This window comes from Colletotrichum tamarilloi (assembly GCF_030869305.1).
Source record: "Colletotrichum tamarilloi strain Tom-12 chromosome Unknown Scaffold_85.1, whole genome shotgun sequence".
NCBI lineage: Eukaryota > Fungi > Ascomycota > Sordariomycetes > Glomerellales > Glomerellaceae > Colletotrichum > Colletotrichum tamarilloi.
In genome coordinates this window covers 24,548-51,529 of record NW_026849468.1, presented here as the reverse complement: position 1 = coordinate 51,529, position 26,982 = coordinate 24,548, and the positions used below count along the sequence as shown (strand labels likewise).

General features: G+C 54.0%; 8 protein-coding genes across 8 annotated transcripts; 5 read left to right on the top strand and 3 right to left on the bottom strand.

The window, feature by feature from the left end:
* Window positions 1-446: 446 nt before the first annotated feature.
* CTAM01_12934 (uncharacterized protein) lies at window positions 447-1,741 on the top strand (the record flags this gene model as incomplete). The annotated part of the gene is made up of 7 exons (XM_060528939.1): window positions 447-527; window positions 583-673; window positions 724-768; window positions 828-982; window positions 1,036-1,073; window positions 1,127-1,264; window positions 1,321-1,741. The coding sequence occupies 7 exons, from the start codon at window positions 447-449 to the stop codon at window positions 1,739-1,741; spliced, it is 969 nt and encodes a 322-aa protein (XP_060376466.1).
* Window positions 1,742-2,595: 854 nt separating this feature from the next.
* CTAM01_12933 (uncharacterized protein) lies at window positions 2,596-4,512 on the bottom strand (the record flags this gene model as incomplete). The annotated part of the gene is made up of 2 exons (XM_060528938.1): window positions 2,596-2,989; window positions 3,110-4,512. The coding sequence occupies 2 exons, from the start codon at window positions 4,510-4,512 to the stop codon at window positions 2,596-2,598; spliced, it is 1,797 nt and encodes a 598-aa protein (XP_060376465.1).
* A 1,521-nt stretch (window positions 4,513-6,033) lies between these two features.
* CTAM01_12932 (pre-mRNA cleavage complex II protein Clp1) lies at window positions 6,034-7,633 on the bottom strand (the record flags this gene model as incomplete). Its single annotated transcript, XM_060528937.1, has 4 exons — window positions 6,034-6,305; window positions 6,390-6,656; window positions 6,715-7,510; window positions 7,598-7,633. 4 exons carry the CDS (start codon window positions 7,631-7,633, stop codon window positions 6,034-6,036), a joined length of 1,371 nt encoding a protein of 456 aa, XP_060376464.1.
* A 393-nt stretch (window positions 7,634-8,026) lies between these two features.
* CTAM01_12931 (uncharacterized protein) lies at window positions 8,027-9,178 on the top strand (the record flags this gene model as incomplete). The annotated part of the gene is made up of 3 exons (XM_060528936.1): window positions 8,027-8,122; window positions 8,477-8,630; window positions 8,709-9,178. 3 exons carry the CDS (start codon window positions 8,027-8,029, stop codon window positions 9,176-9,178), a joined length of 720 nt encoding a protein of 239 aa, XP_060376463.1.
* Window positions 9,179-9,747: 569 nt separating this feature from the next.
* CTAM01_12930 (argonaute siRNA chaperone complex subunit Arb1) lies at window positions 9,748-11,195 on the bottom strand (the record flags this gene model as incomplete). Its single annotated transcript, XM_060528935.1, has 4 exons — window positions 9,748-10,864; window positions 10,919-10,936; window positions 10,995-11,061; window positions 11,120-11,195. The coding sequence occupies 4 exons, from the start codon at window positions 11,193-11,195 to the stop codon at window positions 9,748-9,750; spliced, it is 1,278 nt and encodes a 425-aa protein (XP_060376462.1).
* Window positions 11,196-14,150: 2,955 nt separating this feature from the next.
* Window positions 14,151-15,456, top strand: CTAM01_12929 (inositol polyphosphate kinase; the record flags this gene model as incomplete). Its single annotated transcript, XM_060528934.1, has 2 exons — window positions 14,151-14,224; window positions 14,340-15,456. The coding sequence occupies 2 exons, from the start codon at window positions 14,151-14,153 to the stop codon at window positions 15,454-15,456; spliced, it is 1,191 nt and encodes a 396-aa protein (XP_060376461.1).
* A 1,441-nt stretch (window positions 15,457-16,897) lies between these two features.
* On the top strand, window positions 16,898-20,500 carry CTAM01_12928 (helicase associated domain-containing protein; the record flags this gene model as incomplete). The annotated part of the gene is made up of 1 exon (XM_060528933.1): window positions 16,898-20,500. The coding sequence occupies one exon, from the start codon at window positions 16,898-16,900 to the stop codon at window positions 20,498-20,500; it is 3,603 nt and encodes a 1,200-aa protein (XP_060376460.1).
* A 1,698-nt stretch (window positions 20,501-22,198) lies between these two features.
* Window positions 22,199-23,520, top strand: CTAM01_12927 (uncharacterized protein; the record flags this gene model as incomplete). The annotated part of the gene is made up of 2 exons (XM_060528932.1): window positions 22,199-22,844; window positions 22,931-23,520. 2 exons carry the CDS (start codon window positions 22,199-22,201, stop codon window positions 23,518-23,520), a joined length of 1,236 nt encoding a protein of 411 aa, XP_060376459.1.
* Between the last annotated feature and the right edge of the window lie 3,462 nt (window positions 23,521-26,982).

The window sequence follows — 26,982 nt, the reverse complement described above, 5'->3', positions numbered from 1 at the left end:
TTCAGTAACATTGAATCCCTTGAGAACCCAAGACGACCTATGAAATTGTACCATTTGCAGCATCTCGCCCAGGGTCTACCAGCGCATCCGTGGTGTTGACCTGGCTCCCGGAATCGTCCCAACGGCTAACCTGCATTTTGACACCTCTCAAGATGCACCTCTAAGCTGCATCGCCCTAGTGTCGCCCTATCCCATCTTTGGATTCTTCGGCCTATGTCAGCTAAGACATGTCGCCCGCTGGAAGCAGTCGAATCCCCCTCCCTCAGGGTGCCTGAGTACCTAGTGACATCAGGTATCCCAACATTCCAGGAGAACCCCGCTTGCTGGCCTGTGGGATTGTTCGCGCCCCTCCATCTTCGTGTCGAGTTTGAATTGCTTCTGCTTCACCACTGAGCCCATACTCATGGTCTAAAGGATTCAGATCAAAGAGTCGAAGTCTCTTGAATATGGCTGCGCCAGCACACGACGTCGTGGTGGAACCGGACGAGTTCAATGACAATGACTCGTCCCTGGGAGATGTCAGCAATGTTCGACACCTTGTCATCCCCGTCAAAGTCATTTCGTGGCTGATGGTTGCTACAGGACGGAACCTCCTCGACCGCGAGTTTGAGCAGCTCGATTCTCGACTATCGCAAAGAAAATGGCCGCACCTATCACAAGTTTCGCGATGGGAGTCAGTGATGCCGAGCCTACAAACCCCTTGATCCTTCACTGACACCCTAGGAGAGTATCACTTTCCAAATGATGAAGAGGAAAACGAGAGATTAGGTCAGTTTTGGTGGTCACCTTCTCCATTCTTAGAACTGATTCTAAATTGACACTCAAAGATCTTCAACACCACATCTTTGACCTCTCTTTCGATGGGAAACTCGGGTTGTCACCGCCTAATGGGCCCGAATCCAACGTTGGCCGCGTACTAGACCTGGGAACCGGAACAGGCATCTGGGCCATGGACTTTGGAGACGAGCATCCCGGGGCCGAGGTTGGTGTTGACACATCAGTATAGCCTATGGCCTTCTTACGCTGATATTGCAGGTCACCGGCGTTGATCTGTCACCCACCCAACCGCAATTGTCAGTATCGCTAACCGCTTTTACCACATTCATGACATTGACAGAGAATACAGTGTACCACCTAACGTCAAGTTTGAAGTCGACGACATCGAGGACACTTGGACGTACTCGCGTCCTTTCGACTACATCCACAGCCGGATGATGAACTCTAGCATCTCAAAGTGGGAGGAGTACATCCGCCAGTCTTATGAGTAATCGCAGGCATGACTTCTCCTTTTGCTAGACAGGCATTGATGCATCATGACAGAAACCTCGCCCCCGGCGGCTGGCTCGAGCTCCAGGAATTCGGCCTACCCCTCTCTGACGACGACACCCTGAAAGAGGAGCACGCTCTCTATCAGTCCATGAAGCACCTTGGCGAGGCAGCAGCCAAGACGAACCGCGCCTTTGTCGACCTCGACGCGCTCAAGCCTATGCTAGAGGCCGCCGGCTTCGTTGACGTGGCGGAGCTGCGCTTCAAGTGGCCCAGCAACACATGGCCGCGAAACGCAAAGTTCAAGGAGCTCGGCGCCTGGAATTACGAGAACATCACGACCGGTCTGCAAGGGTTCCTCATGGCAGCGCTCACGCGCGGGCTGGGCTGGAAGGCTGACGAAGTCAACGTTTTGGCCGCGCAAGCAAGGAAGGATGTTGGGGACCGGAGTATCCATGCATACTGGCCCATGTGAGCTGCCTTTTCCTACACAACCAGTCGTCTGATGGCTATTAAGTGGAAGAAAAGTACTGACTCGAGCAGGATCGTGGTGTATGGAAGAAAGCCTGGCTCTGGTTAAGCCAACGCCAAGGACTCGAGTAGGAATCCGTCCGGGCCGGATCCATGGAAGACGGGCCGGGTGGGTTCCTCCGCACGGAGCACAATTCTCCAACACTGGGAGCCCACCCAGCCTTACCCCGAATTGGTCCACAATTCCCGAGCAGGCGGACGCGAGAAAATTTTTCACGGACGAAGCCATCGAGATTTCGGGCTCGCCGACAGAGCCAGCCCTACCCACGCCCACACGCCACACAGCCAACCGCCTCTCTCCTTAGTACCACCCGGAGCCATTCTCTTTAACAATTAATAACCCGCCTTGCTAGCTCAATCGGTAGAGCGTGAGACTCTTAATCTCAAGGTTGCGGGTTCGACCCCCGCGTGAGGCTCAAATCCTCACCGCGATTGGCAAAGCCACTCTTCGGGTTATCTTTTTGGTTTTTTTGGTCGTTTTTGCTGGCCTCTTCTATGGCCGGCCTGCTCACTTTTTCCCTCTAGATAATTTGGTTTCCATCCTTTCTTAGTGCTGGTTCCTATGGATCCCGTAGATCCCACAGAAGCGCATCATGAGAATGAGAAAGCTTTTAGGAACAAAGTCCACTATAACAGTAACAAATAACACGAAAATCGTAAAGCTATCTCCCAAGTATCGGGAACTAAGGTTGTATGGCATGTGCCCATCACAAAACCCAATAAGAAACCATCTGTAAGCATGATGTAGAAACACCAAATCCCGCTCCTCTCCCTGACCTCTGCAACACTCCCTGCCCATCACTCATCCTCAACCTCGACCCCCCTAAACTCAAACACCCGATTCCACTCCGGATCCGCAAGCAAATCCCACACAAGCTCCCTCTCCACCGCCAACGAAATCTCGTTCCCCTCGTCATCCCCGCCGGGACTCATCCTCGCAGGACGCGGCGGGTACACCACCACGAGCCCACCCGTCACAGAGTCCCACGGACACCGGAACCCGCTGGGGCGACCGAAGCCAAAATCCGCGGTATACGGGTCCGCGTCGCGCCAGTCCGTGACGAGGAGGGTCGTGGGCGGGAAGACGTCGGAGCCGGCGTAGAGGGTCAGCTTGTTGCGGACGCGGGCGATGCCGGATAGCATTGCGTCGATGGTGGGCGGGGTTATGCTGTTTGTGAGTTGGCGGATGTACCTTTGGAAAGAATATTAGCTGTCTGTCAATTCGTCGTGTTTTGGTCCAGTACAAGTCGGATGTTGGTAGTACGGATACGCGTGGAGGAAAAGAGGGAGCAACAAGACAAAGAAAACTCACCATGCAAGCTTGCTAAAAGGTGCATCTTCAACGACCTCCTTGATCGTAAACTGCGGCACAACATGAGTACTCCTCGACGCGATAGCAACAGCAATCACATTCCCCTGCGTGCGCGCCGGCATAGGCTTCCCCGACGCATCGCACAACCGCCTCCTCACATCCACAGCCTCAACCCATTCAACCAACGTCTTGGGGTCAGGTTTATGTAATCGGGCTTTATGCTTCACCAGGACGCGCCACAGGTACGCATTGAGCGCATCGTAGCTCGAAATCCAGCAGTCGCTGCCGTTGCTGCCGCTGTCGCTGCTCCCATGCGTAGCCAGCGCCGGGGTCGCCAACCGCTTCAATTCAAACAGCTTACTGCGCGGGATATGGAAAAGCAACCTCGAAGCAGCCCTCTGCTCGGGATGCCGCGACGGTCTCGGTGGCCCGTCGACGAGTTGGTCAGCGGGCGGGTCCGCGACCGTGACGCGTGAGAGGTCCAGGCACGCGGGGTCCCACGGAGGCAGCTCCGGTGGCGCAGCAGCAGTAGCAGCAGCAGTCGAGGTAGCATCACCAACACAACCAAAATTATTACTACTACCACCACCACCGGCAGCGGCCGCCGCACCCGCATCCGCATCCGACGCCGACGCAGCCCAGATGGCGGCACAGTTCTCGGCCAGCTGGTGCATTTCCCCCGCCCACCCGTTGACGTCGTTGGCCAAGTGGTGGTGCATCATCATCAGTACCAGCCCGTCGCCGGGGATGAAGCTCGCTTTGAAGGACGCCGCCTTGGGATGATTCTCTGGCCTGTTCGCGGGTTTTTCGGCGGGCGTCATGGGCGGGACGCACCATAGGTTCAGATCGGGGCCGAAGGCGCGGGTGCTAAAGTGCTGGCGTTCAAAGTCGGCGTAGGAGGGGTACTTTCCATCACCCCCATCTTCTTGATCCGCGGCGCCATCCTCGCCGTCGTCATCGTGGGATTTGCTGCTACCGTCGAGCCATTGAACGTGAAACTCAACCGTGTCTTCGCGCCTCTTGTGGAAGCACAGGCCGCTCCCGCCGTCGGGATCTTCCCTCAACGTCCCGCAGAGGCGACGGCACTGGCTGAGCGTGATTTCGAGCCCTTGCTTGAGGACCTCGACGATCCTGTGCTTGTCTGCTCCCGGGTCGACTTTGAAGAAGAGAGCGTAGGCGCAGTAGATTGTGCCGGAGCAGTAGTCTAGCGTGCAGAGGCGGTGGTATTCGTCTTCCGGGTCGGATTCCCAGCCCGTAGGGTGGAGATTGTACACGTCGACTTTCGGGGGTGTCTTCTTCTTCTTCTTCTCCTGCTGGTGGTTTTGCTGCTGCTGCTGCTGCTGCTGTTGACATCCAGATTCAAACTCAACCCGCCCCCTTAGGAGCGATGTAAACGTCACCATGTTTGGAACCAGGCGGTTGAGGAATTGGAATGAAAGCAATTTGAGTTTCCAGCGGTGACAACAACTTTGACAAATCGGAAAGGTTAACGGGCATGGGCCAGCGTAATTTCAATACCCACGTCCGAAGTTCCCCACTGGCAGAGCAACGTAGAAAGGGAGGGGGGAGGGTGATGAACCCTCTATTTATTATGATATTCCCTTGTGGTTTTGGACGTGGACCAATTCCATTCCGAGTTGCAACTCGAGGATGGGGCATCGCATTCCAGAACGGGTTCTACAGGGTGAGGAGCTGCGGGACCACTTCATAGCCTGGCTGATGGAAAGGCACAATGGGTGCTGGGATCTCGAGACATGGCGCCTGCATGTGGTGGCCCTTGATCGTGAGAAAGGGGGATTCTACCATCGTTAATGGCGCTTGATGAAAATAACAAGTTACAACTTTCCTCCAGGCCTATACAATTCAGCGAAGGCGGGGTTGTTGAGTTCGCAGAATGTAGCCCCAATCAAGCCAAGTTGAAAAAAAGCTGCTGCAAAGGTGTAATATTTGCTCTTGCTCTGAGACATGGCGCCCGAAAGCTATTGAGCTCTGGAGGATGACTGAGGCCGCGTGAGTTGTGATCCCAAGACTATTTACTGAGGGTTCGAAAGACTCGAGGCTCCAGTCCTGGGTCGAGTTGAGCAGTGGCAAAAAGCTGTTAAAACTCACAGAGTAGCTGCTGAAGTTATGGAATGTTTGCTTCAAGTATAAGACATGGCGTAAAAAGTTGCGAAACTGGAGAGGGAAAGTGGTTACTAGTTCCATTAGTGGCGCTGGACAACTCATCCAAGTCTAGTCACTATCCTGGGTAGTACTCGAGGTGGTTGCGAAGGCCGAAGGCAACTCATATCGAACACAATGATTGAGCAGTATTCTCCCTCAACGTGTGTGTCATTCCTCCACAACTCCAGGTAGTCAGGCTTTGACCACTGCGATATATCCCGGCGAAGGAAAAATTGCAACCAATGGCACACTCCGATTAGTGACTGGACAGTTGACCGAAACATCCATCGGGCGAAAGAGGGTGTCTAAGGTTGCGTTGGTGGCGCCCCACGTAGATGTAGATTGGCCAAGACAATGCAACTGTGCAACTCACAACTCTGTCTTGTGGTTGTCGGCGGTGGTTGCTGGAGACTCAAGGTTAACTCGATAGAGGGACAATGTCTCACATCTGGACTAGGGAACTAGGCCAAAACTAGTCATGAATTTCAACCGGATTTTGACCAGTCTCCATGACGTGGGAGTGATTGGTTTTCGGCGTTCATGAGAACAGGAGGCTAGCTGAGCCGCACCCTTTAGGTCTTGGAATATCGTTTGCTCAACGGAAGGTGAATGAGAAGAGCTGGCTCGTCCTTCTGCCAAGCCGTGATGGAGCCTGATATGCCAACGATTTGGAATACCATAAAACGAGGCTACTAAGGAGAAAAGAGACAACAAAAATCTCGGTAGGAGTGACGGTGTAAAGTGGTATCATTGAAACTATCCTATCCCAATAGGTTGATAAACGGCTCCGGCCACTTGCCCATCAACAGCGGCCTATCTCCCAACCGACCACTTACCGGCGCCAGGATCCTCAACTTGCGCTTCTCCTTGTCGATATCGGCAATGTACACGTACCCCATCACGTTGGCCGTCCGTATCGTCTCCGGTGAGTCTTTGACTGAGGCATAGACGATCGCCAGCGTCCAATGGGCCATGACCTGTGCGGGGTCCACGCGCATCAGGCTCTCGTCGGCGCCACCGCCGTACATGGAATCTAGATCATGGCCAAGTAGGTTAGCAAACATTGTGCATGACCTTTGGGCGGGATTGTACGATGGGGTGCGAGGTGATCACGTACAATCTCCTAGTTTGTATATCGCCAGGCTATCAAAGTCGACTTGCTGCGTGGCGGGACTCAGCGTCTGGCCGATGCTACCGAAGAAGTATTCCTTAATGGACGCCTCGCAGGCCTGCTGTGTGTAGCCCACGTCGCGCTCAACCACGCCCTCTGACTTTTCCAAGAGGAGGATGCTGTAATTCTCGCCGAGGCTAGTCCTTTCCGTTGAGAAGCGCTTGGTGATTTCGGCGTTGAGACTTGGTGAGCCCAACACAATAATGATGTTGACTGCTACCATGTCAGTGCCAGCACATCAGACCATCGATAGAGAAGATGGGAATCATACCTGAGAGCTCCTCCACGACATGCACAAAGTTCTCCATGCCAACCTGGTTGGTCTCCGTCACGGCCTGCGTATCGATTATCATGCCAGACCCCTTGACCTCGGGATCCTGCCCCAGCCTCGACGTCACCGTCGCCGCCATCTTACTCACGAGCTCCTTGTACTTGGCCGGGTCCTCCTCAGAGCTCGCGTGGCCGTAGTAGTACACCAGCGGCAGCTTCACCGGCACCTGGCTCGGCCCGCTCGTCGGCGTCGTACCCCACCCGTCAACAGCCTCGACATCCAACAACGACCCGACGACGCTGGCGCTCAACGTCCCCGGCAAGCTCAGCATCCCCTCCTTGGGATCCGTGTTCACCACCAACGGCTGCGCGCCCACCCGCGCGGCATAACTCGTCAGCGTCCTCGTCAGGCTCGTCTTCCCCGTCGTCGGCGGCCCGCAGACGGCGATCCTTGGCCCTTCCCTCCTCTCGGCGGCGGCGCGCTGGCGCATGGCGGTGAGCTGGAAGTGCAGGTTCAGGACCGAGTTGGCGGGGGAGTCTTGTGGTTTGGCGTACTCTGCGACGGACTCTTCAGCCAGCACGCCCTCGACCTCGAGCTCGCATCCCTGCAGGGTGAGGATCTTGGATCTGGTGCCGGCAAAGGTGTAGATGTGCTGGAGGGCGAGCTCGGTGCCGTCTTTTTCGGCGGTGCCGGAGAGGAGTTTGAGGGTGATTTGGGTGTCGAAGGCGACTTGGAAGCGCCATTCCCAGAAGGGCTGGAGGCGGATTGTGCGGGTTTGGTTCGCGGACGTCGGTTGCTGGTGGAGGGTGTGTGTGTTAGCTGGCGGTTCTCGAGCTCTCTGGATGGTGTGGTTTCAAGAGAAAGACGGTGTTTATTTGCTTACTGGCGCCACAAGGTGGCCCAAGCCGGGGATCGACATGGCTAGATTATCTTATGATCATAGGATGTCGGGTCTTGAGGATAAGGGGCGTTGCGACCTCTGGAGGGTTGAGGAATCGTCAAAGATGCAGCAACTTGAGTCGCGTGGAAAGTCACTGCCAACGCGCCCATTGGGAATTTCAATTGGGGACCTTGACATCACGGCTGGGGATACTGGGATGGTCCGTGCGGGAGCTTCCCACACCTGGCGGGGGTTTATTCGGCGGGGCAGCGATTCCCAGGGCCGTCGTCACTGTCGCATGCGGCTTCCATGTTCCTGCATATTCGCCAGCTAGCGGGACTGGAAACACGGTGCGTATTATAATATTTTAAGAAGTAAGACTGTGATTCAGGCGTATTGATACAAGCTTTTCTTTCAAGAAAGACTTGATCAATGAACAAGGGATTCGTCGAGGCGCATGACCGTAAGAAGCAACCGCAAAAGTCCAGAAACATCGGCAAAAAGCGCGCGATCCAGGGATCCACCCCGGTGCGGTGATGCCCCTCAGGAACCCAAGCTCCACCTCACATCCCCCGGCTGCCTCCGCCTCGGCCGCATGTTCTTCCGCAGCAACCAATCATTTGGCCGTCTTACCTCGGACCTAACCAGCACCATTACGCAAGTCCCCCACGCCTCACCAGTCATCCCAGCTCCGCCACCCTTACGACCCGTTACGTACCGGCTCACGGCTCAATTGCTTCGCTGCCTGCTGACCTGATCTGAGCCCGCGGGACCGAAACCTTGAGAGGCGAGAGGCGCAAACGTCACCTTATTTGCACCCATTCAGCCACCCACCTGTAACTTCTGCGCAAGAACATCTTCTTGCAAAAGCGTCGACTTTAGACTACTACAAGCATCAACACCGCAGAGACCCTCAAGTCTCTCTGCAATCACCACTACACCTTACACACGTTACAATCCCAGCATCACACTGCCGAAATGTGTTCCGCAGACATCTTCCTCGGCCTCCTGGCCCTCCTCTTCCCGCCTCTCCCAGGTAATTACATTTCCATCCATCCGCGCATTCCAAATCGCATACTCTCAACTGAACCAAAACTAACATCTACTCCAACAGTCTGGGTCAAGCGCGGCATCTGCGGCGCAGACTCAATAATCAACATCCTCCTCTGCCTCCTAGGCTACATCCCAGGCCTCATCCACGCCTGGTACATCATCGCCAAATTCCCCGAGCCAGACTACGAATACGAGTCCGTCCCGCAACAGGACCGCGAGGGCGGCCGCGTCACCTACGTCTTTGTCCACGGCAACGGCCCCAACGGCAACGGTCCTCACACCCAGCAGCCGCGCCAGCAGCCCCGCCCCTCGCAGCACGGCGGCAAGGGTAACGGCGCCGTCGGATACGGTACCACGAACAACAGCAGCAACAACAACAACAATGCTGGCGGTTCCTCGAGACAGCAGCAGCAGCCTCAGCAGTACTCTGCGCAGCAGGGTGGCGCCGGCGAGGGAAGCAGCGATGGTGCTGTGCCGCCTAGCTATGCTGAGGTCGTGGCTGGCGACAACAAGATTCAGACTCGGGATTAGAGCAGGATGGAGATATCCTAGAGTGGCGTTGTAGGGTCTTTGACTCTACTGCTGCCGTTGCCATCCTCTATTTCTCTCGACTGCTTTCTTCTTGTTTTTCTCCGGCTTTTCTGGCTTTTCTTCGCTTAGGCTTGCCCGGCTTGTTATTCCATTGGTGGCTCTTATAAATTGGTTTAGTTTTTGTGAGCGCGGGGATTGTTTGGAACCCGTCGGTATGTGGAGTTGGGGTGGTTTGACGAAGTAATAACGTTTTGCACGAGTTTACGCGAGACACTGGTGGGATTTCTCACTGTATCATTCACATACACTAGGTACTAGGTACCAGATCCTCAAGACTCGTCTCTATAACGGGGTATCTTGGTCCAACCTTTCCGAAACGCCCATGCTTTTGTGACGTAGCTACCTAGGGGGAAGTCTAATGAAATGCCCCGTTTTCAGCCTCAAGCTATCCTCTTGCTTATAGTCCACCTAGCCCATGACCTCTGTCATCTTCCATGAGACGGGCAATCCAGTGATGTTCGCGTAGTGACAGCCAGCCGATAACTCTTGTACTAGACCAATGTCGGTAGTCAGTTAGTTACAGCTTCTTGCTTGCCGGTCTTCGCGTCTTCCTTGATGGCCGACGGGGCAGGGCGCTCATTAGGTGCGGGCTCCTTGTAGTGTCGCATGAGGTTCTGCGGCAGGAAGGTGTACCATTCCACGAGAACTTGACGAGCCTGCTTCACAAACTTGATGCCAATGTTGAGCTCGCATACGCAGAGTTGCAGTTTGAAACCTGGCTTCAGGCGCTGCAGGATTGAATCTTCCAGGTAGAAGGTGTCCCGCTGTTCATCAGACAAAGTGATGTCCTCTCCGTAGTCGTAGCCATCCTCAATGACGCAAGGCTTCGTGATGATTATTCCGACGGGCTCGAATCGGTGTCCCTTGCCTAGACGAATGCTCCGTGTGAGCCTGTGCGCCTCATCATTCGGCCGGTGAATGGAGATAATCTCGACGCTGCACTCCTCCTCGCCGATGACCTCAATGGTGCCGTATTTCAGACCATTAGCGACGGCATTGAACTGCTCCTGGGTAGCATTCATTGCCATTGCAACCTTGAAAACCGCTTCAGGGGAGAAATCCATTGGCCGCTGGAATTCCTCGGCGTCTCCAAAGAAGAAAAAGTCATTGCAAAACAGCTCCGACAGCGCCAAATTGAATTGGCCAGGAAATCGGAGGAGAGCTTGATGAGACAACGGCAGGTCGACTTTGGCCTTTTGGCAGAGATCCAGAGCTTCTTTGACATTGGCGTCATACTCTGGGCACACGTCGTGGTGGAGGATATAGGTGAGAAAGTTCTCTAGCAGGCCAACCGCCTTGCCCATCTGCGCGTAGTCCCAGGCCGTCTCGTTCGGGAGCGTCTCGGAGCAAAAACCCGCGACTACACCGGCAAAGTCGACATCCCAGCCATCGGGATCATCGTCGTTGTAAAACCGCGCACCACCGCCGGAGCTGTAGACGGTGTCAATGGCCGTTGCTTCTCGTCTCTCTGCCGGTGTCATGTCCTTGAGGTCGGCATCTACATTGCCGCCAAACATGCGAGGTGTGGTGTCGATGCCTCCCAAGAAGAGGTACTTGTTGAAGATCCGGTCGGAAGCGCCCAGACGGCGGCGAGCGCGGTAGCGCTGAATGCATGATTGGATGCGTCTTTTGGTCCGTTAGTTGAAGTTGTAAAGTCAAACGAGGAAGGAAGAATCTTACTCGGCAAAGGTCAACTCTCTGTAAGCCCACGTCAGTGATTGCCCGGAGCTAGCGATGGATGACACGAATCACTTACAGGCTGTAGATGTTCTCACGCTCCTCCTGGGCTTCGGCAGGAGCCATGGGAGGGTCGGCATAGAATTCTGGGAGAGCATGTCAGCAAGGCACAGCCGCGATCGAATGTGGTCCAATGAGGTATACCCTCGAAACCAGTGCCGCGATACTTGTGCATGGCAGTTGGACCGCGGTCGGCCGTGGCGGACTTTTTGCCAGCCATGTTGTCGCGGTGTTTTCGTTGTGGCTGAAGATGGATATCTTGTTGTATGAGGAGAGGAAGTGCAAGTCTACAGATCGCGGTTGCGTAGAGAAGAGAAGCAAGTGTACTGGAGGTGAAGACGGGTAATCACTTCACGCTTTTGGTCTTGGAAAAGAGATTCTACCGAAAGGTAAGGTGGCTAGTATGCAGGGAAAGGGTATTCCTCATTCTTTCCACTTCCGATTCCATAACTTTCCCATCGCACTTACAAAGGAAGGAGACGGTTTGCATCACCGCCTTCCTTGTATCACAACTTACAGTAAGAGCACACTGAAAAAAAAACCATGGAATTAGCAGGAAACTCATTCCCAAGATGCTTTCTGGTCTCCCCCCGGCGCAACACAAGTATGTTGAAAAAGCATGAGATACTGTTTGGTCCTCGGAAACGGTATGCGCAGATCGCGGATCCGATCTAAACTTTGCCTGATGTAAGAATCCATACGACCCAATCACTTCAGGCATTCCCAGTTATCGGAGGCCTGCTGCAGACGATCTTCCATACAAACGCTGACGGTGAGCCAATTGTCTCCGAGAGCCTGGCTTGCTCAGGGGTTTGTGACGTGAAAAGCACGCCCGGTGGGTTGGTGGGTGGAAGCCTGCGTGCCGTACGTGCCTTAGGTACGTGGGACGCGGCATAATATCATTGGAATTGTAGGATGGCTTGCATCTGCAGCGCGGCATTTCGCTTCTTTGAGGCGGGTGGAAAAAGCTGAGGCGGAGTTACAATCACCATGCATGAAAAGTCCCCATCGCATTCGTATGGCGCGCGCCGCAGGAGGAAGAGGATGAATGATGACTGACCAAGGCGGCGGGCTGCATATTCCATCTGCTGTGTGGAAAGCCCAGCTGACACGATTCGGTCCTGTCACGGGAGAGCAAGAGGGGCATCTCTCGTGCGCTGGAGAGGCAGCGGTGAGACCATCCGATGCAGATAACACGACATGACCCGAGCAGCTGGTGGTATCGTGAAGAGAGGCAGATACGGGCCGTTGGTTCCCTTTGGATCTCACAGGCGTGGCGATGCAACCTTTTTGTGGTAGTGGTGGGAGGCATCACGATGAACCTGTCCAACGATCCGTGCCAGATCTTCGGCAATGGCGAAACTCGCGACTGCCATTTCGTGTAGAGTCGCCGCTGATTCATGAGATACAGTCACACCGTCGAGATTGTTCAAAAGCGAAGGTCCCGAGAGAGAATGCTCCGTGAAAGCCAGCGCCAGACTCGGAGAGATACGCTGTAAGGTAAGCGAAGTCGCAGGCCAGCTGACGCATCGCCCTTTGTATGCAGGATCCTCAGTATATTGAACACCAGTGGGAGTTAGCTCGTCTGCCACGACAACCTTGACCAAAGCCTCGACTTGCTGTGTCGTGCAAATAAAGGGAATATGAGCTGCGCCTATTCAGGCCCTGTTGGAACTTTGGAGCAAGGTTGAATAGAGGGGAAGAGACAAGGAACTTGAGTAAGGCACTCGGCCGACTGCGGGACAGGCGGTTGGGGTCCATGGCTCACGGAGTGGCTCGAGTATGGAATGCCTGTGGTTCGTGTGTACGCCTGGATGTGGGAGCGACATGGGCCAGCGGCTGGACAAGGCGGATTCTGAAAGGAAAGGGCTGAATTGAAGTTGAAAAGTGAGGGAGGAAGAGGAAGAAGGGAGATTATTGGTGATGTGGCTGAGCAGATTCGCAGCTTCCGCCACCTTTCTAGTTCTTTTCCAACGTTGGACTCCCGCAGCGACCGGCAAGGGTCTTTTTTGGAGGGGCACAGACAAAGCCTGGAAGTGGATGGAGGGGGCGGAAGAGGAAGTAGCGTCGTTTCGATAGGTAGAAGAGGTCCCTGAGAATAGCGGGCAGCGGGGGTTCGTTTGCGTTTGCGGTTGTTCTGGTCCCTTTTCCTTGTTCCATCCCGTGCCACCCACCTCACCCCAAGGCACCTGAAGGTAAATCATGCCTGCTACCAGCACCGTTGCGACGTCGTGTTTGTGTCTCTGTTCTCGAACGCCTCTGGCCAAGTTGGACGGGAGCAAGCAGCGCTCATTGCCTGAAAAGACTTCTTGTCCCGTCCCGTCTGCCACTTGCACAAGGCAAGGTACTTTAGGTAAGGTACTCCGTGCCTAGGTGGGTAGGTAAGGTAGATACGTACTCAATGGAACCCTCCCTCAGGCTTTGGGGGAAGGGGCGCGACGATCCACTGCAAAAAAAGTACCTTGTGCTGCTGAAAGTACCTTGCACTTCGTTGGGGACACAGAGATACCTTTTCAAAGTTCCAAGTACGAAGTGCCTTACGGTACAACATCGCAGCGCCTCGGAGGTACGTACCACTTCGCGAATGGCATTTTCAATCTCGCTCTCGCGCCCAAATCAATTTGGTTGCTGCTGGGCTGCCGGCGCCTGCCAAACACATTCACTCATTCATCGTGTATTCGTGACTACGTCTCCTTCTTTCTCCTCCCCATCCTGTCATCTAACCTTGTTCCCTTGTCACCATCCTCCCACACCACCCCGGAACTAGACCAACTGCATTTTAACCTCTCCCCGTCCCCTTCATCTCGACACTGGACTCCTGGAGGCTCGTCTCTCTTCAAGTTCTCAACATTGCCGATCCACAGCTCTCAGGCTCGCGCCTCCATTCGCTTCCCTTGCCAAGCCGTCTCGACTACCGTTTACCGACATTTACCAGATAGAAAGAGCCAGAGAAATAGAAAGCCAAGAAGACGCACAACGCGCAGACATACATCAGTTCGCCACGCCGCGCTACGGCCATCCAGCATAACATCCGTTACAAAACTTTCCATTTACCCCGACTTCCACGCGCCAGGCGCATCTAGGATACCCCCTGGGCAACCGAATCGCCCATAGACACTCTTCAACAACCACCGATTCTCTCTCGTTTTTTCCAACTCTCCCTAGCGCAAGCACCATGTCCAAAACAAAGATTCCCAATCTCCCTGATCTCTCTGATCTTCTCGACTACGATCACACCGTTGCTGGCCAGTAAGTACTTGCTCTGCCTCGCTTCCCTCGCCCTCGGCGCCCCCTGTGCTCGACGAGGTGCGCTGTAAAGTCTCGCAAAGGAATCAAGATTCTAACGCTAGTTCGCCACTTTCAGTGCTGGAACCATGACCACTGCCGATGGCTCCATGTTCATCAAGCCCTGTACGCAGGCAGAGATCGATTTTTATCAATCGGCCTACTCAGACCCTGCGCATGCCGACTTCAAAGAAATAATGCCCGACTTCTGGGGAACCTTGAGCCTTGTCGACCCTCTCGAACTCAGCTCTGTCGAAGATGGTGTTCCCGGTCCCGTCGCCTCGCCTGAGGCCAAGAAGGAGCTCGAGGCCTCCGTTACCGGGCAGCCCCCGGCCGATTCGCATCAGGAGAACGGAAAGTGGGTGCAGAACAAGTCAAAGAAGATCAAGACCGATCAGTCGGTCGTCCTCAACAACTCTGGCTCGGGCTTTACCTCGCCCAACTTTCTCGACGTCAAGTTGGGTGTCAGGCTGTGGGCCGACGATGCGCCTGCCGAGAAGAAGCGCAGGTTCGACGACATCACGAGCAAGACCACACACGGCCCCCTGGGCTTTAGAATCGCGGGTATGAAGGTCTGGCGCGGCTCCACCATGAAGTCGGAGCTGGATCAGAATGACTACAAGGTATACGATAAGGACTACGGCCGCACCTACGTAAATACCGATAATGTTGTCGAAAACTTCCGTAAATTCATCTTCAACAAGGCCGCCGGTATCGACGACGACCTGGCACGCGCGGTTGTTACGGCTTTCCTGCATGACCTGCGAAACGTCGAACGTGTCCTCTCTTCGGAAGAGAGCAGAATGTACTCGGCTAGCTTACTGTTCGTTTTCGAGGGCGACGGCGACAAGCTCAGAGAAGCCATTGCGCAGAACAACGCGGCCGTCGACAGTATCGTGGCCGCGGAGGCCAAGGTTGAGGCAGAGAGCGAGAAGCCTGGTAGAACTACCTCCCGTGTGGATAGTGGCATCGAGCTGATCGAGGAAGACCGTGTGACGATCCATGTTCCTGATCACGGTAGCCTTTCAGACGACGATGACGATGACGACGATGTCGAATTGCCCAAGGTCTTCACGTTGAAACTTATTGATTTCGCTCACGCACAGTGGACTCCCGGCCAGGGTCCCGACGAAAACGCGCTCAAGGGCGTGCGGAGTTTGATCAAGATATTCGAAGAAATGGAAAAGGAAGAGTGAGGTCCAAGACCACTTCCCTGCCGGCTCGATAGAAGTTGCTCGGGATACAGAGGCTACCGGTCCTCGACTTTCGCAGCACCACCACGAAAAGTTTTGCGGGCCATGATTTGTGCGATAAACAAAGACCATCATCCACCAACAGGCTACAGACGAGCACGGTTTGCTCAACGATTACAATACCCAGATACAGTCGAGCGCGCTTTGGTGCGAAGTAGAAGTCGCTCCTGAGGAGGACAACAGGCTCGCATCCATGATAACGACCTTGAGATACACCATCATCATCATCACACCAGGCGTCGGGGATTCCTTTGCAGACTTATTCAATACCACTATTTTATTCTTATGATTTGTGCATCTGTTGCTTCGTAGTCTGAAGGATGTCACTACCGCGTGCTAACGGCAGGGAACCCAAAGGTTACCTCGCATCAACTATGGGCCCTGCATGGAACCAATGCAGGCCGGCTGCACAGGTAGAACACGGACGACATCTACTAAAATTGCGGGAACCCCACACTGAGATGTTGCTCGGGCAATGCGGGAGGGTGGGTTAACATTCAGTGAAGGAAATTGGGCATGACGAATGCCCGGAAGTAGCGGTATCATCGAGGGCTTCTCCTAGCAATACAGGACAGACCCAGGCATACAGTCTAGTAGTAGTATATAATACCAATTGTAATCGTAAGGCAGTGTACTTCTCCAGTTGTCCTGGCTTGAGTTGTCTTGAATGACGGACACGATTTACATGCAAGGCCTGAGAGATTCTATTCTGGAGACTGGGGTGGCATATTCGAGAGCTCTTCACTACGGAGTTTCAAGATTTGGGTATTTCTCAAGAGGTTCGAGACAGCGTCGTGACTCTCCCTAGATAGCTTGGTGCAAAGGTCTGACTCTTCCGTTGCCAATGCCTCTGATTTCCGTCACCCATTCGTGCTTGTTCTTTCCCCATCCGCTCTTGCTCAATAATTTGCTCATTTAGTTCGCACGTTCAATTGGAATAGAGTCTTGAAGAGAAACCGGAGGGATTTCCAAAGATAGGATAGATGTGAACGAGGAAGTGGAAAGGGATCACTGAATGAGGAAGTGACTGCATGTATATGAACGTTCAGGTTTCCTACAATTATTCTATGAGGGAAACACTGATGAATTGGTTATAGCTAGCTCTTCTACTAACTGAACCATGGACAATCAACTGAAGGTGGTCATTCGGAGTTGGTGTGAAAGAGCACGAGAGACATCCGGCAGAGCTTACCCAGTACGTACTGCTACCAGTGGGTGGGGCGAAGTCGGAACGGAAAGCGCTTTCTCCGACACTTCCCTGTCAGTGCTGTCATGTCTCGTCGCACGCAGCGTGCAGCAACCTAGACTTTTTTGAGGCCTCAACCAGTGACCATCGCACTTGGAGGTCCTGTTTTCACCCATAGGTCACCTACTCTCCGCCACCATGGACGACCTCTTGAATCTTGAGCTCTTGTCGCTCGTGTCCAAGGTGACCTCCGAACTGCAGAACCATTTGGGCGTTTCCGACAAGACGCTCGCCGAGTTCATCATCGCCCAGCGAGTCGAAGCCGAAGACTACGATGGCTTCAAGAAGAAGCTCGCCGGCATGGGTGCCGACTTCCCCCCGAGTTTAGTCGAGAGCGTCGATCGCCTGGTGCTCACTATGCACCCAAAGATGAAGGGCAAAGCAAAGAAGAATAGCAACGGTGCCGGCAGCAGCGACGAACACCACCATCGCAGCGCCGCAGAGAAGGACGAGATCTTTAGAGGCCTCTCGGTGCCCGACAAGCCGGTGGCGTACGACAGTATAGGTGACGGCGTCGACGCCATTGACGATACGCTAGCGCTTTTGGAAGGGTTGGAGGGAAAGGCGCGGAAAGATAAACCAGACTCGCGCAAGCGAAGCCGCAGCCCAGACGACGGGCGCGACTCACGGCGGAAGCGGAGGGGTCGGTCGAGGTCGAGGGAGCGGAGGAAGCGCGACAAGTACCGGTCGAGATCACGATCGCACGATGATTACGAGAGCGGACCTTCGCTGAAGCAGAGGAGTCGGAGACGCAACTACGATGACGAGGACGATGGCCGCTTTAGGAGGGCACCCGAGCCCGAAGTCGACGATGCGCCTCAGTTGCACAAGGTTTACAGTGGGCATGTCACGGGTATCAAGGATTTCGGCGCCTTTGTCAACCTGCATGGCGTACGTGGCAAGGTGGATGGTTTGGTACACATTTCGAGGCTGGTGGAAGGTCAGCGGGTCAATCACCCGTCAGATCTGTTGGAAAAGGGCCAGGACGTCAAAGTCAAGGTTGTCAATATCGAGGGGAACAGGATAGGACTGTCAATGAAGGAGGTGGACCAAGAGACGGGCATGGATCTGTACCCGGAAGACAGGATATCCTCGGGCGCAAATATGCAAGCGTTGGGTGGCGGCGGCGGCGGCCGGAATGGAAACATGTTTGACGATGGGCCGATGCCACCACCACAGCATCAGCCTCGCCGGCAGAAGAAGCGCATGACGTCCCCGGAAAGATGGGAGATCCGCCAGCTGATCGCGTCCGGTGTCGCGAAGGCTTCCGATTACCCCGACCTCGAAGAAGATTATAACGCGACACTGACAGGCGATGGAGAATTGGAGCTGGAGCAGGATGTCGATATCGAGGTTCGAGAGGAGGAACCGCCATTCCTGGCCGGTCAGACGAAGCAATCATTGGAACTGTCACCCATTCGAGTCGTCAAAGCACCCGATGGCTCTATGAACAGAGCTGCCATGTCGGGCACTGCGTTGGCAAAGGAGCGAAAGGAGCTAAAGCAACAAGAAGCAGAGGCTGCCGCGGCGGAAGACTCCAAGGTCGACCTCTCTGCGCAGTGGAACGACCCGATGGCAGATCCAGACAAGCGCAAGTTCGCCAGCGATCTACGAAACGCCAAGTCCCAGATGGCCCAGAGCAAGCCCGACGCTGTTCCGGAATGGAAGCGAGCTGTGGCGCCAAAGGACCAGACTTTTGGCAAGCGGACGAACATGAGCATCAAGGATCAACGAGAGTCGTTGCCTGTCTTCGCCTTTAGGCGGAAGTTCTTAGACGCTGTTAGGGAGCACCAAGTCATGGTGGTTATCGGAGAGACTGGTTCAGGCAAGACGACGCAACTGACGCAATATCTCGCCGAGGATGGCTTCGCCAACGACGGAGTCATTGGTTGCACACAGCCCAGACGTGTAGCTGCCATGTCCGTTGCTAAGCGTGTGGCCGAAGAAGTTGGCACACCGCTGGGTGAGGCTGTCGGTTACACGATTCGTTTCGAGGACAAGACCAGTCCTGCGACGAAGATCAAGTATATGACGGATGGTATGCTTCAGCGTGAAATCCTCGTCGATCCCGATCTGAGGCGCTACTCAGTTATCATGCTCGACGAGGCCCACGAGCGTACCATTTCTACGGATGTCTTGTTTGCGCTTCTGAAGAAGACGATGAAGCGTCGGAAGGATCTCAAGGTCATTGCCACATCGGCAACGCTCGACGCCGACAAGTTCTCTTCGTATTTCGACGGCTGTCCCATTTTCACGATTCCTGGTCGCACGTTCCCCGTCGAGGTGCTGTACTCACGCGAGCCCGAATCTGACTATCTCGATGCTGCGCTCGTCACCGTGATGCAGATTCACCTTACCGAACCGCCTGGAGATATCTTGCTTTTCTTGACGGGTCAGGAAGAAATCGATACATCGGCTGAGATTCTGTATGAGCGGATGAAAGCATTAGGACCCAACGTCCCAGAGCTCATCATTTTGCCTGTATACTCTGCACTCCCCAATGAGATGCAGAGCCGTATTTTCGATCCTGCACCTCCTGGCTGCCGAAAGGTGGTCATTGCCACCAACATTGCCGAAACATCCATCACAATCGATAACATTTACTTCGTCGTTGACCCTGGTTTCGTCAAACAGAACGCTTACGATCCCAAGTTGGGCATGGATTCATTGGTTGTCACGCCGATTTCGCAAGCCCAGGCGAATCAACGTGCTGGCCGCGCCGGACGTACAGGACCTGGAAAGTGTTTCCGCTTGTACACCGAAGCGGCCTACCAGTCCGAGATGTTGCCTACAACCATCCCCGAGATCCAGAGGCAGAACTTGTCGCACGTCATTCTCATGCTCAAAGCCATGGGCATCAACGACCTGTTGCACTTTGACTTCATGGACCCCCCGCCAATTAACACTATGCTTACAGCATTAGAAGAGCTATATGCGCTCAGTGCTCTGGATGACGAGGGCCTGCTGACGCGACTGGGACGAAAGATGGCAGACTTTCCCATGGAACCGTCTCTGGCCAAGGTGCTCATCATCTCCGTTGACATGAAGTGCTCAGCAGAGATGCTCATCATTGTCGCCATGCTCAATCTCCCCAATGTTTTTTACCGCCCCAAAGAGAAGCAGTCGCAAGCAGACCAGAAGAAGGCCAAATTCCACGACCCGCACGGCGACCACCTCACACTGCTGAACGTCTACAACTCATGGAAGCAAAGTAGTTACTCGAGCCCCTGGTGTTTCGAGAACTTCATCCAGGCGCGTTCAATGAAGCGCGCCAAGGACGTGCACGACCAGCTCGTTAAGATCATGGACCGGTACCGACACCCCATCGTCAGTTGCGGGCGGCATACGCAGATTGTGCGGCAGGCGCTCTGCTCTGGCTTCTTCCGCAACGCGGCGCGCAAGGATCCGCAGGAAGGGTACAAGACGCTCATCGAGGGGACGCCGGTGTACCTCCACCCGAGCTCGGCGCTGTTTGGGAAACAGGCCGAGTGGGTCATTTACCACACGCTCGTGCTGACGACCAAGGAGTACATGCACTGCACGACGAGCATCGAGCCAAAGTGGCTCGTGGAAGCGGCGCCCACGTTCTTCAAGGTTGCGCCGACGGATCGGTTGTCCAAGAGGAAGCAGGCGGAGAGGATCCAGCCGCTGCATAATAAGTATGCTGGGGAGGACGACTGGAGGCTGAGTGCGCAGAGAAAGGGCGGTCGTGGAGGTGGTGGTGGCGGAACGTGGGGTTAACTCCCCGGCAGGCGAGGCCCATCTCATGGGGAGGGCCAAGGGAATGGGGAGGGCGGGTGGATGCATGGATATGTGGATGGCGAGGATTCAGGTTGTTATAGCTCAGTGAATATACCCAAGAAGAGAGATCTGATGCATACTACTACGTATTCGTACGCCTCCTGGGATGGCGAACGCGTCGCCTGTGATGCGCGAGACTGAAGACCGTAGACGATCCTCGAGGGGTGGGTTGGAATTTGTCAGCTTTGTGTTTGTTTTCTTGTTGGCCTTGCGTTGCTGTATAGAGTAGCAGCCAAGACTGGTTCGTAGAGTCGCAGCTTCAACGAGAGCCTCATCGGGACTGGTTCGGGAATGCCGGGGGGAACACAGTCCGCCGCGGACTGAGCCCATGCGAAGCTGGTCAAGACGGGTTCATAGCCAAGACGTCGGGAGCGTAGGAGATGGATCGGGATGGACTAAGCATCGATAAGCATTCGCCGAACTGAGGAGGACTTGGCTTTCCATGATGAGTAGACCTTGGCGCTGTGTTGAACCTGAGGTCTGAGAGTGGCTTCCGGGGTCAGATTGATACCGTGTTGCCTAAGTCCAAGACTTGAAGGTCTCATGCCGCTGTAGTACAATGACTCGGCCGATAGCCTGGACAAGGGCGATGGGAATGGCAGGTCGGAGCCGTTCTTTGCACCCGGCTCGGCGATGTAAGTGGTTTGTAAGGGTTCTAGAACGGAATCTCGGTAGGGTGTCGGATATGCATAATCCGTGGACGGGGAGATCTCAATAGCTTGAGAAGTCAGCCGTACGGATACTTAACTTCAGTTCCTTATCGATCTGGCGATGATGGAGGCCGCTTATTTAGACTTTGTCGGTAAGAGATGGGAAATGGTACGATGCACTGGGAATGACTCGCAGCGGGGTTCTCAATGTTCTTTTCTGTCCTTCTGTGGCTTCTTTACCTGCGTTAGGTAAGGAAAGAATCCCAGCAGGGGATCAATCAACGAACCCTCTTTTGCCAAATTTAGGGGTTAATTCTGTATATTAACTACCAGATGCTTCCCGCTGCGAGGTTGAACTCTAAAATCGCCCTCCAGGCTTACGGCAACGTCTATCGGGAAAATGTGGGTTTCCTTTTTCCTCGTGGTTCTAGTGATACCGCCAAGACGTTTCGTGATGGGGACGCGTTCAACAGCCCTCTGCGAATGCTTTATCCGGCAGTGGTCTAAGGGGTTGGGGCAACTTGGGTTTCGGCGTTTGGCCTGATGTTTCCGAGGGGTAGATCATGTAGAAGGTATTACAGTTACACTGAGACCTTACGGATTTCAGTATGAGTTGGTCGGATAGTGGGGGGGATGGTAGACGGAGGGTGGCTCTTTTTACAATAAGCTTGAATACCCCCCCTCTCACCATCCTACCTACATCTGGAAAAGACCGTTCTGGAGTTTCTCTCTTTGATGGATGGAGGGCGGGTCTGTTCGAATTTAGAGTTGGGACAAAGTTGCAGGCACTTGACGAAAAAGTTTGGATGGCATCTGTCAGATTTACAGTGTTATTTCCCAGTGTCATGAGACGAGACGAACAACGATAACTCCGACGACGACACCAAGGAGTTGGATAACTATTTAAGCAAGACGCTGAAGCACTAGCAGCAACTACCGAGTCATTTGCTTACACGCCTTGCATGCATTCGACGAAGCCGAAGCCGAGATGACACGCCACCACCGGCCCACGGCGATTCACCTCGCCACTGTCCTCGCGCTGCTGTCTGTCACAACGAACCTGCCTGGCCTAATGTTGGTCCCCGGCGTTGCGGCAGTGGAGGATCTAGAGGCTGAGGACGTCCCGCCCGAGTGCGCTCAGGTTTGCGCGCCTATAGTACAGCTCACGGCGCGGTGCGAGGCACAGGTGGAGGCCCAGTTCGGGAAGGACAAGCGGGATCTACCGATTCGACAATACCATGATGGATCGGTAAAGGACAGGGATGTCAAGGGAAGGATAGAACGGAGAGGGGATGGTAAGAAGAGAAGGAGAAGGAATCTACAGAGGATGCTGGGTCGGAGACTCAGCGGGAGACAGGAGCCGGAGTCAGAGGATAGCAGCGACGACGAAGAGGAGCCCACGGCGAGTCTGGCTCCAGGGTCGGGCTTCGCTGCGGTGCCTACGTTGGGCGTCGGGCGCTCAGCGAGCGCGGAGGATGCTGCGAAGGAGGCTTCCGAGAAGGCTGCTGAGGCGGCGGCGAAGGATGCTTCGAGGGCGTGTGTTTGTGGGGAGAGGGGGTTTGACGTTGCCGGGGCTGCGTTTGGGTGTTTGTCGTGCATTTCGCGGAACGTTACGGCCGTGGAAGCCAATGAGGGTGAGTTTACCTCTTGCAAGAGTCGAGACTGTTCACTTGGCTCAGTCTTCTGAGAAGGAGGCGATCATTCTAACGATGGAGTGCAGATATCAGAGAAATCATTGGAGAATGCGGCTTCGTTGCCGCGCCGGCCGCTCCGGTCCCGGCGCCGCCGGTGACGATTTCGACGACTACGACTTCATCTCCGCCGATAGTCCCACCGCCAGTGTTGAACCCAGCCGTGACAACAACGTTGCCGGCAAACTTGGCCCCCGCGCTACCCTTCTCATCGTCGTCTACCTCTTCGTCCTCGTCATCGGTACCCCTTCCCCCAGCGCCCGCTATACCACCCGCCATCCAGACATCTACCTCAACAACTGCACCCCCTCCGACCATTCCGCCGGCAGTTCAGACTCCATCAGCCTCACCTACTCCGCCGCCGCCATCCGTACCCCCCGTGAACGGGGTTTCTTCGGCCCCGTCTTCGGAGTCCATCACGCCGGTGACGGTCTTTGTTCCACCGAATTTTCAAACGCTGCCGTCCATCGTGCCTCCGAATGATTTTCGTAACGCACCGTCTCTGCCTGATGCGAATGGAAACCAGATGAGTAGTGCGGAGGGGCGATCTAGGGTACTCCGGTTGTGGGGGGCGGGCGGTGCGTGGGTGGTTATTCTGGCTTTGGTCATACTGGGTTGAAGACGGGGATGATGTCATTGGCCAAACTCGTGTCTAAGAGCAAAGCGGTCAAAGACAATGGAATGATTAAATAATCTGTCCTCCTTCGCTTGAAGTTTCAGTGGTTGAAGATTCATCCCTTGATCCCGCATTGAGTGAAAGCGATGGCCTCGACTTGTTTCTCAAGAAAAGTTCCATGTTCTCGAGTGAGAGTTGCGGTCAATCTGATGTGATTACATAGTCTATACATACTAACGACTTGTCGGATTCTAGTTTGACATTCCTTGGGGGCTTCGTTTGTAGGAAATTAGACTTGAGTGAGCTGACACTATGTATCTTGATACTTGCATCTGACTCCTCCTATTCGATCTTCGTCCTGCAGTATTGGAGAAGAGCTCTACAGACCCAATTGGCTACCTGACTTTGATGTAGTCTAAAAATAAGAACAGAAAGGAAATTAGGTCGCATACCTTAGTCTTCAGAAGGGAGCCTTTCAATATGGATACATTTACATCTTCCAGAGCGGTAACTGTTTACCAAAAATTTGCTCTCGAGTATAAACTTTCGACACAGAAGAGCAACCGAGTTCTCAGGAAAGACTCATTGCTTTCCTTCCAAACCATATGAGCAGTTTTTGACGATACACGATAAGAGATTGGGGCGTCTCGACATGTCGCAGCATGAGAGGATTCAGGGAATGCTATTTGGATAACATATACTTGACCAATCCTCCTGCATGTGAATTAAAGATCTCAACCGCCACTATTGCGAATGAGAAACTTGTATCGCTTATCCTCTCCACAGGAAAGATTCCAGAGAACACTTTTGTGCGGCAGCTCTTGCTCCCTGGTTTTTCATAATAAATCACGGGTTCTGCAAAATGTCTGGAATCCTATTAATGGTCAAAGCCACACCGCGATATTTTCCACGCCATTGGAATGCAACGTCAGCCAAGCTGGATTCAAGGCAAGGGCCGATCATAGCCCGAAGAGTGGCACTTCCGAAGCATTGCCGTTGCAGCACTAGGGGATGTATCCGCAGGCGAGAAGGCGTACTCCACTGGGCCGTGCGGTCCAGATGTGCTGTCCACTAGATGCCGTAATGCAGCCAGTGAGTTTCACGGCACTTGATCAGGCGGAACTGGAGTCATAACTTTGAACTGAAGATTTGTGTGGGTTGATCAACAGACTTCATCCGGGCATGTGGGAGTTTAGCGTGATCGTGAGATCGTTGGCGAGTGTTCTTCTGCGGATTGGACCAGCTGATTTGGATAAGTGTTGTCCATTAAAGGCAGCTGAAAGCATCATTGCGAAAATGGCGGGTGCGTGACGTGAAGTAGGGCTATTATTTAACCACCATAATTGTGTACAACGTTATTCGACTTGCTGTTCATTGGAAATTGAACAGATCAATGGCGCCAGATGGCTCATTACATCTGTGAGCGATGAACAGCGTGCAAAAACCAGATTGTCGGACGAATGCTGACTCTGCTCAATGAGACACTATTTCTATCTTGACAGTCGAATTCGTGGCTCAATGATAATTAATGAGGCGAAGGCCCAATATCGAAATTCGAGATACAGCGTTCCACCTATCCGTGCCAGTTCGAGAAGAAAGTCGGTCAAGCAAGGTGAAGGAGATGAAGGGACGCCATATTTAGTACGCGGACCCAAGGATCGGGGAATCTTCCTTGATATCATCCCACGGCCCACCGACTGGGTCTCGCCTTCATGTTGTTAGCCAAAGCTGAAAGAGGAGATCAGACTGCAAGGGGCTCGTAGCCGAGGCAAAAGCGGAGCAAAGCAACCATCAAACGAGGGCTGCCATCCGATATTCAAGAGAGTGAAAAACCACAAAAGTCGAGCATTAGCAAAATAAACCCGTTTTCAAAGCTGGCTGGGGAAGCTAGCTTTGAAAATATTTTGGGCAACGACCTGTTGTGTTCGTGCAACTTCGCCTTATGGAATGGTCCTTAAACCATGACCTGGGAAACACAAGTTGACAAGACAGGGCATCCACATCCAAAACCGTGCCGCTTTTTCTTGGTAACTCCACCGGGGCGAACCCCTTCACTAATACAGATTCGAATACGACGCCCGACCACTACGCCGTGGAAACCAGCCTTGTGAACGTCTGGATTGGTCGTTGACTTCCGGAGCGGGAGGCTCAGCCCCTGAGCGGGAGCAATCAAAGCGACACGTTTTTTCTGCCCTTGGAAGCTGGGAGTTGGAGCCCTCCAATCCCAAATGGTATGCGTAAACGGGTGTGGAAAACTTGGAAGTGCTCGGCAACTTGACGGGTTTAACGCGCCGCGTGGCCAGATGACCAAAGACAGTCCGTCGCTCTGATGTAACGAAACTAAAAGAAGACCGGCGGCACTTAGGAATATTCGTGAGCTGTCATCACTTGAAACAAATAGCAAGACACTGAAAGTGAACTAGAGGAAGGAAAAAAATATTGACTTGGAGAAAAGCCGCTGGTCTAAAGAATTCGATGCAACGGTGCAGGAGATCTTTGCCAATCACGCCCCCAAGAGCGACCAGCGCCATCAAGATCTCGGCGGCTTGAGTGAGACCACCCCTGTCTAGCGCGGGACAATGGCTCGAATGGTCAATGGAGAAAAAGAATAGGGGAACGGCGGAATCCTGCCCGTCACTTCAAAGAAAAACAATCCACCATGTTCACGACATCCACTCAGACCACCATCAGGCCCCCGTTGTAGTCCACTTCGAGCCCACCTTGTCCCGATCAAGGGCCTGTTCCTGGATGTCAAACAGGGGGTGGGCTTACACACATGCGCCCTCCGCTTCATTGGCCTCGGGACGACGACACCTTTGCGCAGACTGTGCCTGAGCCGCCAGCCAACCGCCGTGCCGTTCGTGGCATTCCATGAACGAATGCGGACTTAGTGCGCATGTGTTTATGTGTTGGTGTGTTTGAGGTTCTCTGGGCCTGCAGGAAACATGTTCTTGTGCCCACTCACAAGCGCATATGTCAATGCATAAGTGGCATAGAGACATGGAGATGCGAGGAGTGGAACCACGATTACTTACGTATGTTGGCAGACGATGCACAAGACCCTTGATATATCTCCAGAACCGGCAGAGTCTGTCAAGGGGCCGAGGGGATGAGCGGGCTATGTATGTTCTAGTTCGTTCTCCATCCAGAGCCCCTGAACGAACCAGTGCTCCCGGTACTGCTCACCAAGGCTCTGTCAGTACGAGGGGATCCAATGAGAATGAAATTGCTGGAGAAACAGGTAGGTCGTAGACCCCCCCTGAGCATCTCAGCCCGTCTCTCCGCGGGTGAATCGAATGGCGAGGAGCGAATCTGGGTCGACCGTCTTTTTCGGGTCGGTATAAGACTCATGGTAACCCCATGGGAGCAAGCGCCTTGCGCATCTAGGCCCTCCCTCTCACCTTCTTTCAAGATTCCTGTTCTGGTTTCTTAATTCATTCTTTTGTTCAAGAACAAGCCTTCGAA